We start from the raw sequence: 17,418 nt of genomic DNA, 5'->3' as shown, positions 1-17,418 counted from the left end.
TGCAAAAAAAGTTTTTTTTAATTTGTTTTTGCTTCGTCATTATGGGATGTTGTGTGCGGATTGAGGAAACTTTTTTAAAATCAATTTTCGAATAAGGCTGTAATGTAACAAAATGTGGAAAAAGGGAAGGGGTCTGAATACTTTCTGAATGTATTGCACCGTACCTTGATACATACAACATGGCCACATCAGCGGGACACAGTGCCCATCGCTCCCATTTGACAAGCTCTGCTGTCCGACAATGGCGTGGGAAGTAGCTACCTATTAGCCAATTTAAATACACCCATATACACCCATTCAATACACAGTACACCCATCATCAATAATTTTTTTATACAAAATCGTCAGTTTTATAACTGAAAATGTACAATTAAGTTGCGAAACGCAGCATCATATGATGTAAAATGCGTCATACAGGGATGATTTCTGTATTTTGAAAGTATCTTGAGAACTTGATTGCTGATCTAAACATTTTTGGACAACGGCAATGGACTAATGAAAAAAATACCAAAATATAATTTTAGGGTGGAGTTTTCCTTTAAGTATACACCACAGGAGTTTTTATTTTATTTACCTTCTGTGTAGGCGAAGGTTATAATGTCTGTATTGAAACACAACCACAACCGATTCACCACATTATAACAAAAACATGAACACATAAATCAAGTAATATCTTGTAGAAATACTTGTAATTATTCTTTGTATGATAAGCAGCATACAATATATGGATAACTGCACATTTGACATTTTTGCCCTAATTATTTACAAAGTAAACAGGATGGGACACTTATTCTGAAAGACATAACAAATCCGTGACCCGGAAGTACTTCATTATTCTTGCTTGTGTCATAAAAGTCTTTGTTTTGATTTTGCATTCGAGCTTGTGTGGAGTAAAGGCTTACTGACTGAATTGAATACCCAACTGTCATTCGACTGAAAATGTCTAAACTACAGTTGTTGCGTGTGTTTTTAAATGATCGTTTATCGGCGGCTGTTGTGGATATTTTCGGGGCAGTTGAGAAAACGGTAGTGGAGTACCAGGAGGAGAATGATCGGCTACGGAGACTGCTGGGGATCACACCAGAGCTCATTACACCAGACTTACAACTATGTCGAACTGGTGCGTTCAGTTCTACTCAATTCATAATGTGTGCTGTACGTTTGATACCGGAGCATCGAGGCATGCGTCAAAACCGCAAAGCAGTGAACCGATGCGTTTGATCACGTGCTTTTTCAAACGGTGCGCTTTTTTCGATTCCAAGCTGCTTTTAAATACCTCTACTGGACACCGTACTTACAAGTATAGTTAGGATGTAGTTATAACACGTTTCACCTGACTGGTCTCATAGTAGGTACAGTTGTGTACTCTAGAATAGTCGGGGATTTTAGGGTATGCGGTCAAATCCCTATATTAAAACACATTTCTAAATAATCTATGCGAAATCACACTATGTACTGTTTTTCAAGTATTTTATTTAGTATAGTATAAGCTTCTTCTGTCTTAACTGAATCCATGGCATTACATAGGATGCTTTTCGAAGACATGAAAGGGAAGCAAAATGTAAACATTGAACCTGCTTTTCCAACTGATTGATGAGCTACTAAAGCCAACGACTTACCACTGAGCTATGGAGTTTTGAAGGAAACATTTTGAGAAAAGAAAAACCATCTCATAATTAGACGCTGTTATTCATTGCTGACAAGCAGATGTTATTAATGTGCATTGTGAACCAGAGGAGGCTGATAGGAGGAGTTGTAGGAGGACTGGCTCACTGTAATGGCTGGAATGGAATATATGGAACGGTATTGAACAAAGCAAACATATGGAAACCACATGTTTGACTCCGTTAAATAGATTATATTCCAGCCATTACAATGAGCCAGTCCTCCTACAACTCCTCCTATCAGCCTCCACTGTTGTGAACAGGTAATGAAGCTCGTGAGCAATTCATTGTTTTCCGGAACAATTTGGTGAAAGTCCCGGAGCTTTTAGAAAGCCTCGGTTTCCCTTCACTATTAACAATACACTGTTTTTAGGGATTCATTGATCACTATTCAAACACACACGTCATTATTTACTTTTTCCGTGCATGGATAAAAACATTATCTGTGTCACTAAAAGCAGAAAGTGATTTGATTGTTTTTTATTTTATTCACAGTAATTCCATTTACAACAATAAGCACAATAGTTTCACAATATCAAAAGATTTGAATGTAGCTATAATTCTGTTGTGGTTTTACCAAAGATTATTATATTTCCCCTTACATCTCTGATTTTACTGTAAAGTTATATTTTGAGCTATTAGCTAGCTTGCTTGTAGGCTAGGTTGGGCCAACCTAGCAACCCATTTTAATCCTGAGTTCTCTTGTCAATGGCTCTCTGAGTCCAATGGAATGTGTCTAGAATGAGATGACCCCCCCCCCCCCATGAATATTGAAAATATCTTGTTTGGCAAAATGTTCTATAGATTGCTGTACATGATGTACTCTACGGGCATGTCAAAATTCCAAAGCGGGATCTCAAAAAGTTTTAGTGCTAAATATCTTAAATTCATGTTAGAAGGAATTCAAACAAGGAATTTTGCCAAAGTAGAGAACAGTATTTGTCAGTAGATATTTTTGCACATGTGGATATTAAAGCTATTACATTTTTTTCCCAAAATATTCATTTAAAATCAGCTAACTTTAAATTAGGATTATTTATTTTTTTACCCCTTTTTTTCTCCCCAATTTTGTGGTATCCAATTGGTAGTAACAGTCTTGTCTCATCGCTGCAACTCCCGTACGGACTCGGGAGAGGCGAGGGTCGAGAGCCATGCGTCCTCCGAAACACAACCCAACCAACCCAACTGCTTCTTGACACAATGCCCATCCAACCAGGAAGCCAGCCACACCAATGTGTCGGAGGAAACACCGTACGTACACCTGGTGACCTGGTCAGCGTGCACTGCGTCCGGCCCGCCACAGGAGTCACTAATGCGCGATGAGACAAGGACATCCCTACCGGCCAAACCCTCCCTAACCCGGACGACGCTGGACCAATTGTGCACCACCCCATGGGCCTCCCGGTCGCGGCCGCATGCAACAGAGCACGAACCCAGAATCACTGCAATGCAGTGCCTTAGACCAATGTGCCACTCGGGAGGCCCTTAAATGAGGAATTCTAATGGATGTTTCATGGATTAGGTACATCAGAGACCTTGCTCCAAGTGATTGTTATCTCTCTACGTAATGCAAGTGGCTACAGTAGATTGTATCCAAGTTAGAAGATGGGTGTATTCATATTTTTTGACCTCATATTTTTTACACAAATCCATAAAAAATAAACAAGATCAAATTTCATAATGTAATTGTTGTGGGAAAAACAACATAAAATTGGTTTATGATCTCAAGATCATTCAATTGAGACCACAGGAGGCTGCTGAGGGGAGGACAGCTCATGATAATGGCCGGAACTGAGCGAATGGAATGTCATTAAACACATGGAAACCATGTAGTTGATGTATGTGATACCATTCCACTTATTCTGCTGCAGCCATTACGAGGCCATCCTCCCCAATTAAGGTGCTACCAACCTCCTGTGATTAAGACAAACATTTTTTTTCTGTAATCACCAGGTTCTGCAGATGGCACTTTTAAGACGGTCCCTTAGTCTAGAGCGCATACATTCCCCCATTTGAAACCAATGTAAAGTCACTTTATGAAAACAGAACTTAACTCAAAAACAAAGGGTGTAGCATGCTCTCTACCATCTTCTGATTCTAGACCTATCACTTTCATCATCCTAGGATCTCCCGTCAAAGAGAGATTGACAAGGGACATCCAAATATGGAACCAATATCCAAAGTGGAAACTCATTTACATGGCAGTGACAACGTCTGGAGCATCTAGTTTATTGTTCACTCTTGGTTGTACAGGCAGGTGCTGTAGCTCCGGAACAATGGGATATTATCCACCGTAATGCAGAGCCATGCCACAATCATTTTACCATTATATAACTGGTTATTCAAGTCACAAACAGACTGGACACAGCAGGTTATAAACCCACGATAACACACGTTATTGAACCAATTCAAACTTCTTATTTTTTTACTAAATAGCTTCTTCTCTTCACATTATAAGGAAGTATTTGAAAATATATTATAGTCTTACAATCATAGAATTTGAATTTCAGTTCACCTTTTGAAATGACCCCAACAATGATGTCTAAAGGCTTTATCGATGACCTCTGACCCTCCTCTCCTTCCCTCCAGACTCCCTGCAGCTCTCTGTCTCTGAAGAGGAGGTTCCCCCTGAGCAGCAACACTGTGAGCAGGAGTGGAGCCCCAGTCTGGGGCAGGAGGACCCAGAGACCAAACAGATTAAAGAGGAACAGGAGGAAGTCAGGACCAGTCAGGAGGAAGAGCAGCTTCAAGGGTTCTTTGATACCAAAGACTTTATATTTACTCCTTCCTGTGTGAATAGTGAATGTGATCAGGAGGACCCACCTCAGCCCCTGACTCTTCCCCAAACCCAGACTGTGGAGAACAGAGAGGGAGACTTTAAACCAGTGAATCTCAAACCTTACGCCACTGTGACCCGCCTAAAGGATCTCAACAATCTGTGTGACCCTCCAGATAATCAAAACAATGCTTTCATCCTCAGCTCAGCCATAAGCAGCGAGCCAGTAAGACTTGACAGCAGCCCACTATTGGATCCCAACCCACTGTTGAGTTTCAACCCACCAATGGAGAAACAGTGTTTCAAACCCAGCACATCTAGAAAAACTCACCACTGCCGTGACTGTGGTGAAACATTTGCACTGAAAGCTGACCTGCAGAGGCATGTGACTCACACCAGGAAGAGACCCAGTGAATGCCTCTTCTGCAAAAAACTCTATACCTCCACCTGTAAACTGAAGGCCCATGTCCAACTCTGTCACGGTGGTAAACCCTGCACCTGCCCCTTTTGTGGGAAGACCTTCAAACAAAAAGGACATCTGTCCAGGCACATGAGTATTCACACAGGAGAGAAACCATTTTGCTGTGGTGACTGTTGGAAAAGCTTCAATCGTAAGGAGCACCTTACCAGGCATATACGCATTCACAGAGGAGAGAAACCTTTTAGCTGTGGTGACTGTGGGAAAAGCTTCAATCGCAAGGAGCACCTATCCGAACATAGACAGACTCACACAGGAGAAAAACAACATGGCTGCTCAGTCTGTGGTAAAAGATTCACTCGGAAGACTCATCTGTTGAAGCATATGGACAATATCCACAAAGAGAGAAAAACAGACAGAAGAAAGAAAATCTTCAGTCACAAGATGGGAATAAAAAGGCAGGATGTGGACAACACTCGTAGGAAAGGAAAGCAACCCCAGACCATTCATATTGTGGGTCTCAGATAAATACATATACTGTACCATGGACTTAATGTTGTAAAACAACGTATGTAAATAAAGTTTGATTTGATTTGAATGACAAGGTAATGATCAAACCGTACAGAGTATTTTAGGAAATGTACAGGTCTGCTGTAATAATAATAATAATAATAAAAATAAATAATAATTGATTACATTTGTAAAGCGATTTTAGTTATAAAAGAATAATCTCTAAGTGTATAAAATGAAAACCCCCAAAATATATATTAATAGACACAATTACACAGGGCAACTGACATAAAGAACACAGATGATGCTACAAGGGACATGGACAAGGAGGGATATTACCATGAATACACTGGAAAGTCAGCAGGAGGGTTTTGAATTTCATCTGGAATGAGACGGGGAGCCAGTACAGAGATGCCAGGGTGGAGGTGATGTGATGGTGTTGAGATGGGGAGCCAGTACAGAGATGCCAGGGTGGAGGTGATGTGATGGTGTTGAGATGGGGAGCCAGTACAGAGATGCCAGGGTGGAGGTGATGTGATGGTGTTGAGATGGGGAGCCAGTACAGAGATGCCAGGGTGGAGGTGATGTGATGGTGCTGAGATAGGGAGCCAGTACAGAGATGCCAGGGTGGAGGTGATGTGATGGTGTTGAGATAGGGAGCCAGTACAGAGATGCCAGGGTGGAGGTGATGTGATGGTGCTGAGATAGGGAGCCAGTACAGAGATGCCAGGGTGGAGGTGATGTGATGGTGCTGAGATAGGGAGCCAGTACAGAGATGCCAGGGTGGAGGTGATGTGATGGTGCTGAGATAGGGAGCCAGTACAGAGATGCCAGGGTGGAGGTGATGTGATGGTGCTGAGACGGGGAGCCAGGATGGGAGGGATGTGATGGTGTTGAGACGGGGAGCCAGGATGGGAGGGATGTGATGGTGTTGAGATGGGGAGCCAGGATGGGAGTGATGTGATGGTGTTGAGACGGGGAGCCAGGATGGGAGGGATGTGATGGTGTTTCCTCTCATCCGGATTCTGGCAGGGCTGTTCTAGATGTACTGGAGTTTCTGGAGACTCCTGACAGATCCTGGTGAAGACTACGTTGCAGTAGTCCAGCCTTGAAGAGATAAAGGCATGGACAACGTCTTTATCATGTTTTTATATCTTTCCAAATAGGAATATCTGGTTGTTTGACTCAGAATGTCTCTCAGGGTGATGAGATAATAGACGGATGTTATCGATACATGAAAAGAAATAAAATTCCAGAAAAGGTCTCCTTGCATTTGTCCAAAAGTATTTCTCGTCAATTTTGACATAATGCTGCTCATTCATGATTATTGATGTAATGCTGTGTAGAGTAATTAACAGTCGACTCCTGAAGAATCATTGATTATGTAGGCTGCTTTGCACAGTATTCAACTCCCATCCAGCTGGTGGCGCTGTTGTATGATTCTGGGTTCGCCAGCCAATAGAACAACGGATTTTCGAAGATTCCTTGACTAAAACACGGAAGTAGAATTGGAGTAAAGAAATGCCCACTGAAAGACCTGAATAGGCTACCCAACTCTCATTCGACTGAAAATGTATAAACTACAGTTGTTGAGTGTGTTTTTAAATGATCGTTTAACTGCGGCTGCTGTGGAGATTTTCGGGGAAGTAGAGAAAATGGTAGTGGAGTACCAGGAGGAGAATAATCGTCTACGGAGCCTGCTGCGGATCACACCGGACATAAAACTATGTAGAATAGGTTCGTATGTGGATCTACCGATAGCTTGCTTCGTCCCCTAATGAGCGATTCGATTAATCCCGCCCGGACGCCTGTGTTTGCGTGTTTTGCATCGGCCTCCTGGTGTTGTGCCGAAAGCTCCCTCTGCCAGAATCCTAGCGAGCAATCGCAGCAATGAAGAATTGAGTGCGTGCCCGTTCACGGGAAGGGGGGGTGGCTTTTCGGCACAACACTGGGCGCGAGCCAGATGCCCAGTTCTAAGGACACAGCGTAAAGTTGTGGGCTCAACAAAAAAGGGACTTAATTAAGTACGTGTAGTAATTACTAGGATTCTGTGAAAACACCAAATTCTACTCCGTGTATGTTGATTAGCTAGCCAAATAGAAAAAGGAACCAGCCATGCCTTCCTGGTGAAACATTTTTGCTGAATGAGCTTTATTTTGGTGGCCTCTGGCATAGCCGGGCGAAGTAGGAGTGCTGCAGCCCCCTTACATTTGCGACTCGAGTTTCCATCTTCTCTGAGAAAGACTTACATTTCAATCTAAATGTCTGAACATTTAGTAATTCAGTGTATTGTTTAGTTGTTTTGGATATGGTCCTGGCCTATATGATCCAGACAATCTTCTAAGTGGAGAACATGAAACCTTTTCAACATTAAACATCTTCTCTTGAGATTCAACTTATTTACATTTTACTGCAATATATTAAATGCCACGATGATTTTTGTTCTCCAAATTGTTATTTTATTAAAACAAACATTTTCTTGAAAAATAAATTAAAGTAGTGGTGAGCTATTAACCCCTGTTATTAAACAACTAATTGACTGACTTCGGTTCAATTATTTGAATTTAATTTAGTTCCGTTTTTTTGTGCGAGCTCAACGTGCCATTTCTCTAGAGAGAAATCAAATCATTCAGGAGATTAAGTCACGACCTATGTGAGACGCTTAGCTGATTGGAAGTTGTAGTTTTCATGACGCAAATTTTCAACCTTGTCGAAGATGATCTATTATATTGACAAGACAGTCGGGTGACTGCTCTAACAATGGAAATACATTGTCCTGAAAGATGGACGGCAGGCGGGAGGAGGCGAGATCAGGTGGGCACGTTCTAGCCAATGAGAGGGCAAATAGTCTGCAGTTGCCGTCCACCTATATCGTTGCATTTGTAACAACAGAACCATGACGAAACTTCTTTTAGATCAAATAAAAGTCACGTGTCAAAATAGCAATTCAATTTGTTGACCAAATTCGACACTCTCATTGACCTCAAAACAAAAATTCCTCATTCCGTGTTCTTATTTTTGTGGACAACTTTTGGGCGGAGTAAACCCTCTCAATTTGCCTCTTCATCTCTGACCTTGTTCAGTGCAGAAACGTGGTAATTAACTACAATGACCATAATCCATTGTGCCTATTCTTTCCGGGCAGAGACAGAGGCGGATACACACACAGATCAAATGAAACCACATGAGAGAGAAATGTAGTCTACACAACGACGAGAGGGATTGAGGTAGCTCCACCTTATTGATAGTTGAAGTAATTGCTAATAGAGGAGGTGTCTATCGTGTCCGGAAGCGACTTCACCATTCATATTCAGGATTCATCCAAACACCGTTTTTTTTTTTAGCTTTGTTTGACTATTTATTGACAGTTACAGCTGATTTCGGGATTTTATATATATTTCCTCACCTTAAATATAAGTAATCTGATTTATTTGTTTTTTGTCTATTATTTTTTTTTAGGGAACATTTCGATGCCAGCCCCTGGTAATCAGGGCATAAAAACTACAATCGCTCCCGAATTAGCATAGTGCGCATGCGCGCCCAGCTATATCCTGTCCCAAGGTTGTTTTCCCCAGGTGTCCCCGGCTAAACTAGCTGAACTATGCTAGTTTTCGTCCTCATTGCCAAACTTTATAAATACTGCACACTCATCTTCAAAACTCCTTTGCTAGTTATACAATAAGACATTCGGGTTTGTTTTATTGAATAGTCATGACTGGTTTGAGATATCTGTCGTTAAGACAACGGTGGCGAAGGATCCAAGTTCACTTTTGAGATCCATCGGCTTGTTGGGATATGTAGTGATTTTTCCAACACAACCAGATATGTACACAGTTGTGTACCCTTAAGCTTTTTAAACTGGCTATCGTATTTGTTGGTTAAATTAATATAATAAGTAATGCAGGAATGTCACGAGTTAATTGACATGAGAAAATAGGAACTCTACAGAGCGCAGTGACGAACATGGACATGGAGAAAACACTCCAAAAAGCACACCAATATGCCAATTAGGGAGACAAATTAACATATCTCTCAGCGATTCTCTAGGCTACACTGACGAGTCACTCACTTTAGAGTCACTGTCTGGCAAGTCCCGACATAGGCTTCATATCCTACGAATAAAATAAAAAAAAGAGATCTTTGGTTATTTTTGAGCTGTTCTTGGCACAATATGGATTTGGTATTTTACAAAATAGGGCCATCTTCTGTAACCACCTCTACCTTGTCAGAACACCACTGATTGGCTCAAATTCATTAAGAAGGAAATAAATTCCACAAATACACTTTTAACAAGGAACACCTGTTATTTGAAATGCATTCCAAGTGACTACCTCATGAAGCTGGTTGAGAGAAAGCCAAGAGTGTGCAAAGCTGTTATCAAGGCAAAGGGTGGCTACTTTTTGAAATCGAAAATATATTTAGATTCGTTTAACACTTTTTTTGGTTGCTACATTATTCCATATGTGTTATTTCTTAGTTTTGATGTATTGACTATTACTCTGTTAGTGTCATTTCATTATTCCAATATGTTTTCATTAATTGAATTCACTTAGTCTATTTTATGAGAATTTGTAAGATTCTTATTTGCATAAAATAGACAGAGACCAGTCTTATCAAAAAATAGATAATAGTATTTCTTCTCGGAGCGCGCTGACATGTAACCACGAACAACAGTTTATTTACAAAATATGACGTCATAGGTTATAAAATATTATTTCTCCCAACAGTTCAATAGTTTATTCCCTCCCCTTTCTTCATCCATCACCATTCAGCAAACAGTTCCAGCTAATGGAAAACACACTCTGCCATATCTAAACATCCCAGAGCTAAGTTGAGTAGGTTCAACCATAGGTTAATGACCCTTTCTGCTTACTTAAAACCCCCCACTAACAGTCCTCTCCAACCTGGCTGGAATGGTATTTATTTCATGTAATTACCCCCCTGGAATGGTATTTATTTCATGTAATTACCCCCCTGGAATGGTATTTATTTCATGTAATTTACCCCCTGTTTCAGGCTCCACAATCCCTCACTTATGAATTCATATTGTTAATCAGATATAATAAAACAAGAGTACAAGTTTCATTAGTTATAGTTCTATCTAGAATGTAGATATTGTTTAGTCATTATTCATACAATTCCTAACACTCTACAATCTAGAAAATAGTACAAATAAAAATAAACTGTTAATGAGTAGGTGTGTCCAAACTTTTGACTGATACTGTGTGTGTTAGGTTTTGAATTGGATGGTGATAATGATTGGATTTAATCATTTCCTTGGCACTAACTGACAATGCAAACTAAGCATTGTTATCAGCACTGACCACTGACCACTGATATACCCTCCAATGTGGGAAAAGCATTGCCAAACAGGCACAGACGGTATATACTTCACACAGTGGGTTAGTTTTATACTGCTAGACTGAGATACAATATCTGTCTAGAAACCGGCCCAAGCTACCTGAACTCAGGCACATCTAAAGAGATACAGTCTGTCTAAAGGCTGTTTAGATCTTAGAAATATATCATTCAAATGTATGATTCAAGTGTCTGCACCTCCTGTCTGAAGTCTAGGTAACCTCTGACCCTCCTCTCCTTCCCTCCAGACTCCCTGCAGCTCTCTGTCTCTGAAGAGGAGGTTCCCCCTGAGCAGCAGCACTGTGAGCAGGAGTGGAGCCCCAGTCTGGGACAGAAGGACCCAGAGACCAAACAGATTAAAGAGGAACAGGAGGAGGTCAGGACCAGTCAGGAGGAAGAGCAGCTTCAAGGGGTGGAGCCTGATATCATAGAGTTCAATTTCACTCCTTCCTGTGTGAAAAGTGAATGTGATCAGGAGGACCCACTTCAGTCCTTGACTCTTCCCCAAACCCAGACTGTGGAGAACAGAGAGAGTGACTCTATACCAGTATATCCTGAACCTTTTGGCACTGTGACCCACCTTAAGGGTATCAACATTCCTTGTGGCCCTCCAGATAATCAGAAGAATGCCTACAGCCACAGTTCAGCCATATGCAGCAACCCAGTAGGAATTGACAACAGTCCACTATTGGATCCCAACCCACAATTGGATCTGATCCCACCAATGGGGGAACTCTGCACCTGCCCCTTTTGTGGCAAAACCTTCAAACAAAAAGGAAATCTGTCCATGCACATGAGGATTCACACAGGAGAGAAACCATTTAGCTGTGGTGACTGTGGGAAGAGCTTTATTCAGAAGGGGGACCTAAGGAGACATATCCTGACTCACACAGGAGAGAAACCATTCAGCTGTAATTTTTGCTGTAAAAGCTTCAATCAGAAAGGGGACCTAAGGAGACACATACTGACTCACACGGGAGAGAAACCATTTAGCTGTGATTACTGTGGTAAAGGATTCATTCGCAAGGAACACCTAACTGCACATATACGGACTCACACGGGGGAAGTTTCGGTCTCAGGCAGAACCTAACCACGCAGGAACTGATGTAGATCTATGATCGATTTTAATGTTGAAAACATTCTGTAAAATAAAGTTTGATTTGATTTGAATGATTGAGGTAATGATCAAACAGCACAGAGGATTGTATAAGAAATGAATAGGTCCGCTGTTCAAAGTCTGTAGTTCTCTTCATTAGAAACAGGACTATCTGATCGTTTGGTTAGGAATGTCTCCCATGGTGATAAAGGAAGGGGGCAGGCTGATTGTTGATGCCAAGAAATACAATTCCCAAAAAATATCTCCTTCCATTTTCTCAAGAGTTTCTCATCAATTCAGTTGCTGCTCATGCTGTTCATTCACGATCTGAAATTGCGATTCGATATTGCGATGTTATTGCTGCTATTTGATATTTTCGTAAACATATCGATCCCAATATGTCTCCTGCAGAGAGACGAGAGAGCATCAGAAAATGTGTTTTGATCATGGAAATAAAAGTGATGAAAACATGTTGGCTCACCATTTTTTTAAAAGTAGATGGAGAACGAAGCTATAGGTTGAAAAGTACTTGAGTTTTGGTGCTGTTACAGCCGACTAGCGGTAGCTAACGCCATCTAGCAAAACAAATATACATACTTTATTAATTATTTTACAAATCGATACATGGGAGTCAGAGTATCGATATAATATCGCCCAAAGAAAATATTGCGATATGTATCTGGCTAGATTTTGTCCCCCATCCCTATTGCCTACTGGCTGTACTTATGATCTGCTGGCTAGATTGTAACAGCAAACAGATCAATGTCTTCCTGCCTGTAGAGTAACAACACTTTTGACTCCAGAGAGGATGCTAAGCAGTCAATCTCTGAAACAGTCAAGTAGTACTTGGAAGTAGGCTTTACCACCCAACAGACACAAACATTATCAAGAACGCCTAGCTTCATCATCTCAGTTAGCTCGCTAGTTAACTAGTAAGCTATACTGTTGGTTTATAAAAGCCAAAGAAAGCTAAACTAGTTTTTATGAATTTCTCATGTGTTTAAATGTCTAATGTTGCCGTCTAGCTAGACCATGAGCGAGCTAGCTAGATAACATGTATTGTGTAAATTTAGAACTTCCCAAGATAGTTCACAAAGTTGTCAATTTGATCAAATGTAGTCAATTTATTCATTACTAAATGTAGCTAACATTAGATAGTTAAACCAGAGATAAGGCATTTGTAGATCTATATGATAGCCTCATTAGCAGCTAATTAGCATTTCATTTGGAATAGGGGGGTAAATACAGGCAAATATATTGATAAAATGAACCTTGTCCGAGAGAGTTAACGAAGCATCATGCCAGGGTAAGTCTGCATGAAACACAGCCCTTAATTGAAGTGTTTCTAAATCCCCTCTAAAATGGAGTGAATCAGTATCTCCCAAAAGATCAATATATCAAATGCATTTTGACCTCAACTAACCGGTGCTCCCCCCCCCCCCCCTTCCTCCCCTCTGACTCTGTACCAGTACCCCCTGTATATAGTCTCACTATTGTTATTTTACTGCTGCTCTTCAACTACTTGTTACTTTTATTTCTTATTCATATTGGTTTAACTGCATTGTTGGGTAGGGGCTTGTAAGTAAGCATTTCACTGTAAGGCCTACACCGGTTGTATTCGGCATATGTGACTAATAAAATTTGATTTGATTTATAAAGCCCTGTTTACTTCAGCAGATGTCACAAAGTCCTTCTACAGAAACCCAGCCTAAAACCACAAACAGAAAGCAATGCAGATGTAGAAGCACGGTGGCTAGGGAAAACTCCCTAGAAAGGCATGGACCTAGGAAGAAACCGAGAGAGGAACAAGGCACTGAGGGGTGACCAGTCCTCTTCTGGCTGTGCCGGGTGGAGATTATAACAGAACATGGCCAAGATGTTCTAACGTTCATAGATGACCAGTAGGGTCAAATAATAATAATCACAGTGGTTGTAGAGGGTGCAACACGTCTGCACCTCAATGTCAGTTGGCTTTTCATAGCCAACCATTCAGAGGTCTGGACAGCAGGTGTGGTAGAGAGAGAGCTGAAAACAGCAGTTCTGGGACAAGGCAGCACATCCGGTGAACAGCTCAGGGTTCCATATCCACAGGCAGAACATATTCAAATGATATCATGATTGAGCAGCATTAGGTCAAAATGTATGAGAAAAAGTATTGGACAGATGGAAGGATAGCAGGTAGAGATTTGGGCCAGTAACAGAAAGGTTGCTAGTTTAAATCCCCGAGCCGACAATGGGAAAAATATGCCAATGTGCTCTTGAGCAAGGCACTTAACCCTAATTGCTCCAGGGTCACCGTCAATAATGGCTGATCCCTGGCTGTGACCCCACTCTCAGAGGGAGTTGAGATATGCAAAAAAAAAACATTTCCATTTCACACACGTACAGATTACACATTTTTGCATGCGGTGAAACAGGACAAATAGCGTATAAGCAACTCTTTCCTGAAGATATATTGTTTTTGTCTTACTCCCTCTTAACCCCTTTCCACCTCTCTACAACAGGGTAGTGTCCCAAACGGAGGGTACTGTCCCAAACGGAGGGTACTGTCCCAAACGGCACCCTAATCCTATAATAGTGCACTACTTTTCAACCAGCGCATTATGGGTCCTGATCAAAAATAGTGCACTACTTCTCAACCAGAGCATTATGGGTCCTGATCAAAAATAGTGCACTACATTTCAACCAGAGCATTATGGGTCTTGATCAAAAATAGTGCACTACATTTCAACCAGAGCATTATGGGTCCTCATCAAAAGTAGTGCACTATATCGGAAATAGGGCGCCATTTCGGACACACTACAGGTGTTCTGTTCCCAAAGGAAGTATTAGATAAGTAAATGTTAATTTACTGCAAATTTTTATTAAGTTTTTAAGTTGTTTTTTTGTCTTTAACATAGTTTTAGTACACCATCTTCAAACAACTGAAAAGACAATATGTTTGGTTATGAAAAATATATTTCACAGCGGTTTAGATGGTACAATTGTTCTCTACACTATACTTGCTTGTTTTGTCACAAGAGGAAGGGAAAGAGAGATTTAGAGAGAGGATGAGTGGGAAAAGAAAGAAGGGGGATGAGAGGAGGATAGAAATGCACTGAAGAAGGAGAGATGTATGAGGTCGTGTAATGACACTCTTCCCTCTTTCTCCCTCTCTCTCTCTGCTGATATTCAGACAATGTAGTGGAGAGTTCACTTCGAAAGCTCCTCTGTGGCTGCAGGACCAGTACTGGGTTGACGGACACTGTACTGTATTGCACAATGTAGTGGTCCTACACCGCCATCTAGTGGTCGCCTGAAGCTATTACCACAGATGGATAGGTGCTTATTTATTGGTACAGCTAGCTTATACAGCATTTGCTATTACTGCACTGATACAGTAAGTTGAGAAATAGATCTGAAAGCAGAAGCAGGTGAAGAGGAGTTTTATTAGGAACATGCTAAAGGGGCAGTCCGCGATTGGAACATCAATGTTTTGGGGCGGCAGGGTAGCGGTTAGAGCGTTGGACTAGTAACCGGAAGGTTGCAAGTTCAAACCCTCGAGCTGTCGTTCTGCCCCTGGACAGGCAGTTAACCCACTGTTCCTAGGCCGTCATTGTATATAAGAATTTGTTCTTAACTGACTTGCCTAGTTCAATAAAGGTAAAATAAATTGGACATTTAAATGAATCATGTACACTGAGTATACAAAACATTGACAACACCTGCTCTTTCCATGACATAGACTGACCAGGTGAATCCAGGTGAAAGCTATGAACCCTTATTGATGTCACTTGTTAAATCCACTTCAATCAGTGTAGATGAAGGGGAGGAGACGGGTTAAAGAAGGATTTTTAAGCCTTCAGACAATTGAATCATGGATTGTGTATGTGTGCCATTCAGAGGGTGAATGGGCAAGACAAGAGATTGAAGTGCCTTTGAACGGAGTATGTTAGTTGGTGCCGGGCACACCGGCATCAAATCTAATTTTATTGGTCACATACACATATTTAGCAGGATGTTATTGCGGGTGTAGCGAAATGCTTGGTCTACCAATATTTGTTTTAGTAGGGGACAGCCCTAGAGAATAATGTTATGAGTAAAGTAGGAAGCATACTTTATAAATGTGTATCAGGCCTGACGACACTGTTTTATGTGTTGCCTAAACATTGGGGGGTCGATTATGAGTTCACTACTCAGCTGGTCTCGGGAAGAAATTACAAGACCGCATTGTCCGAGACCGAGTCAAGACCGAGTCACTCAATACCTGGTCTTGAGACCACAATCCAGTACTACAATAATAATAATATATAATAATAAAACACTGGTATTGTGTATACTCTCATAACAGTACTACAACAGTACTACAACACTGGTATTGTGTATAATCTCATAACAGTACTACAACACTGGTATTGTGTATTCTCTCATAACAGTACTACAACACTGGTATTGTGTATACTGTCATAACAGTACTACAACACTGGTATTGTGTATAATCTCATAACAGTACTACAACACTGGTATTGTGTATACTGTCATAACAGTACTACAACACTGGTATTGTGTATAATCTCATAACAGTACTACAACACTGGTATTGTGTATTCTCTCATAACAGTACTACAACACTGGTATTGTGTATAATCTCATAACAGTACTACAACACTGGTATTGTGTATAATCTCATAACATATTCCAACATCTGTGTGAAAACTGTGCGGTCACACAGATACCAAACAACATATTCCTACTTTTCCTCGGACAAGTGACGGTAATGCCTTTTAATTAGTGAGGATAATGCCTTTTAATCAGTGAGGATAATGCCTTTTAATTAGTGAGGATAATGCCTGTTAATTGGTGAGGGTCATATATCATTCACATTCTAAATACTAAATCCTATCACACACACACACCTAAACACTATAACCATATAATTTCCAGTTCATTTACGCCGTTTGCTTGAGGACATAAGACAGTTTGACGGAGTTCCTTGACTGAGCTGTAGTCGTCCGCAGTCTCCATCGGAACCCTGCCATGCCCATGTCTCCAGCAGGCCATCTAAGCACCATTTGGTTAGACTGGCTGCCATTTATGCTAATTAGGAGAGGCTTTAAAGTAGACAGGAGATTTGAGAGAAGGTGTAGGGGATTAGGGTTTACGCTCATCTCGTTGCAAAGTTAGCTTTCAGTTTATCTAAAAACTCACGGGAGTGGTCTGTACTGATGATGACTGAATAGAGTTGAGCAGTGTATTGAAATTACTGTTTTATGCCTCCCTTGAGATCCCAAATGAAGTCCATTCAACTGATTGAAGATGTCACAAAAAAAACCTAAAAATAATCAGATAGGAACTGACCTCATCAATACATTTGCACTAGATGTGTTGGATTTCTTGTGGCGGCAATCATGGAGAAAAGCATCTATGTCCTCCTTCAGCTCACATAGGCTGCTCTCCAGATGACTCTGTGCGCATTAATGGTGATTAACATGATTTTTGAACGACTTCTGTATCCCACACATACAGATAATTGTAAGGTCCCTCAGTCGAGCAGTGAATTTCAAGCACAGATTCAACAACAAAGACCAGGGAGGTTTTCCAATGCCTGGCAAAGAAG

The 17,418-nt window shown here is 41.0% G+C and overlaps 2 protein-coding genes across 3 annotated transcripts; both read left to right on the top strand.

The window, feature by feature from the left end:
* Positions 1-855: 855 nt before the first annotated feature.
* LOC124007927 (zinc finger protein 84-like) lies at positions 856-5,693 on the top strand. 2 transcript variants are annotated; one of them, XM_046318808.1, is made up of 2 exons: positions 856-1,120; positions 4,254-5,693. In XM_046318808.1, exons 1-2 carry the CDS (start codon positions 940-942, stop codon positions 5,384-5,386), a joined length of 1,314 nt encoding a protein of 437 aa, XP_046174764.1. In that variant the 5' UTR covers positions 856-939; the 3' UTR covers positions 5,387-5,693. The 2 variants fall into 2 exon arrangements, with proteins under 2 accessions (XP_046174764.1, XP_046174765.1); XM_046318809.1 differs by lacking the exon at positions 856-1,120 and adding an exon at positions 2,967-3,186.
* A 1,176-nt stretch (positions 5,694-6,869) lies between these two features.
* Positions 6,870-12,285, top strand: LOC124007934 (zinc finger protein 184-like). The gene is made up of 2 exons (XM_046318818.1): positions 6,870-7,105; positions 10,975-12,285. The coding sequence occupies exons 1-2, from the start codon at positions 6,940-6,942 to the stop codon at positions 11,814-11,816; spliced, it is 1,008 nt and encodes a 335-aa protein (XP_046174774.1). The 5' UTR covers positions 6,870-6,939; the 3' UTR covers positions 11,817-12,285.
* The last annotated feature ends 5,133 nt before the right edge of the window (positions 12,286-17,418 follow it).

Source organism: Oncorhynchus gorbuscha, linkage group LG21 (genome assembly GCF_021184085.1).
Source record: "Oncorhynchus gorbuscha isolate QuinsamMale2020 ecotype Even-year linkage group LG21, OgorEven_v1.0, whole genome shotgun sequence".
Lineage (NCBI taxonomy): Eukaryota > Metazoa > Chordata > Actinopteri > Salmoniformes > Salmonidae > Oncorhynchus > Oncorhynchus gorbuscha.
The sequence above is the reverse complement of the archived record's forward strand: the minus strand, read 5'-3'. Positions and strand labels throughout refer to the sequence as shown.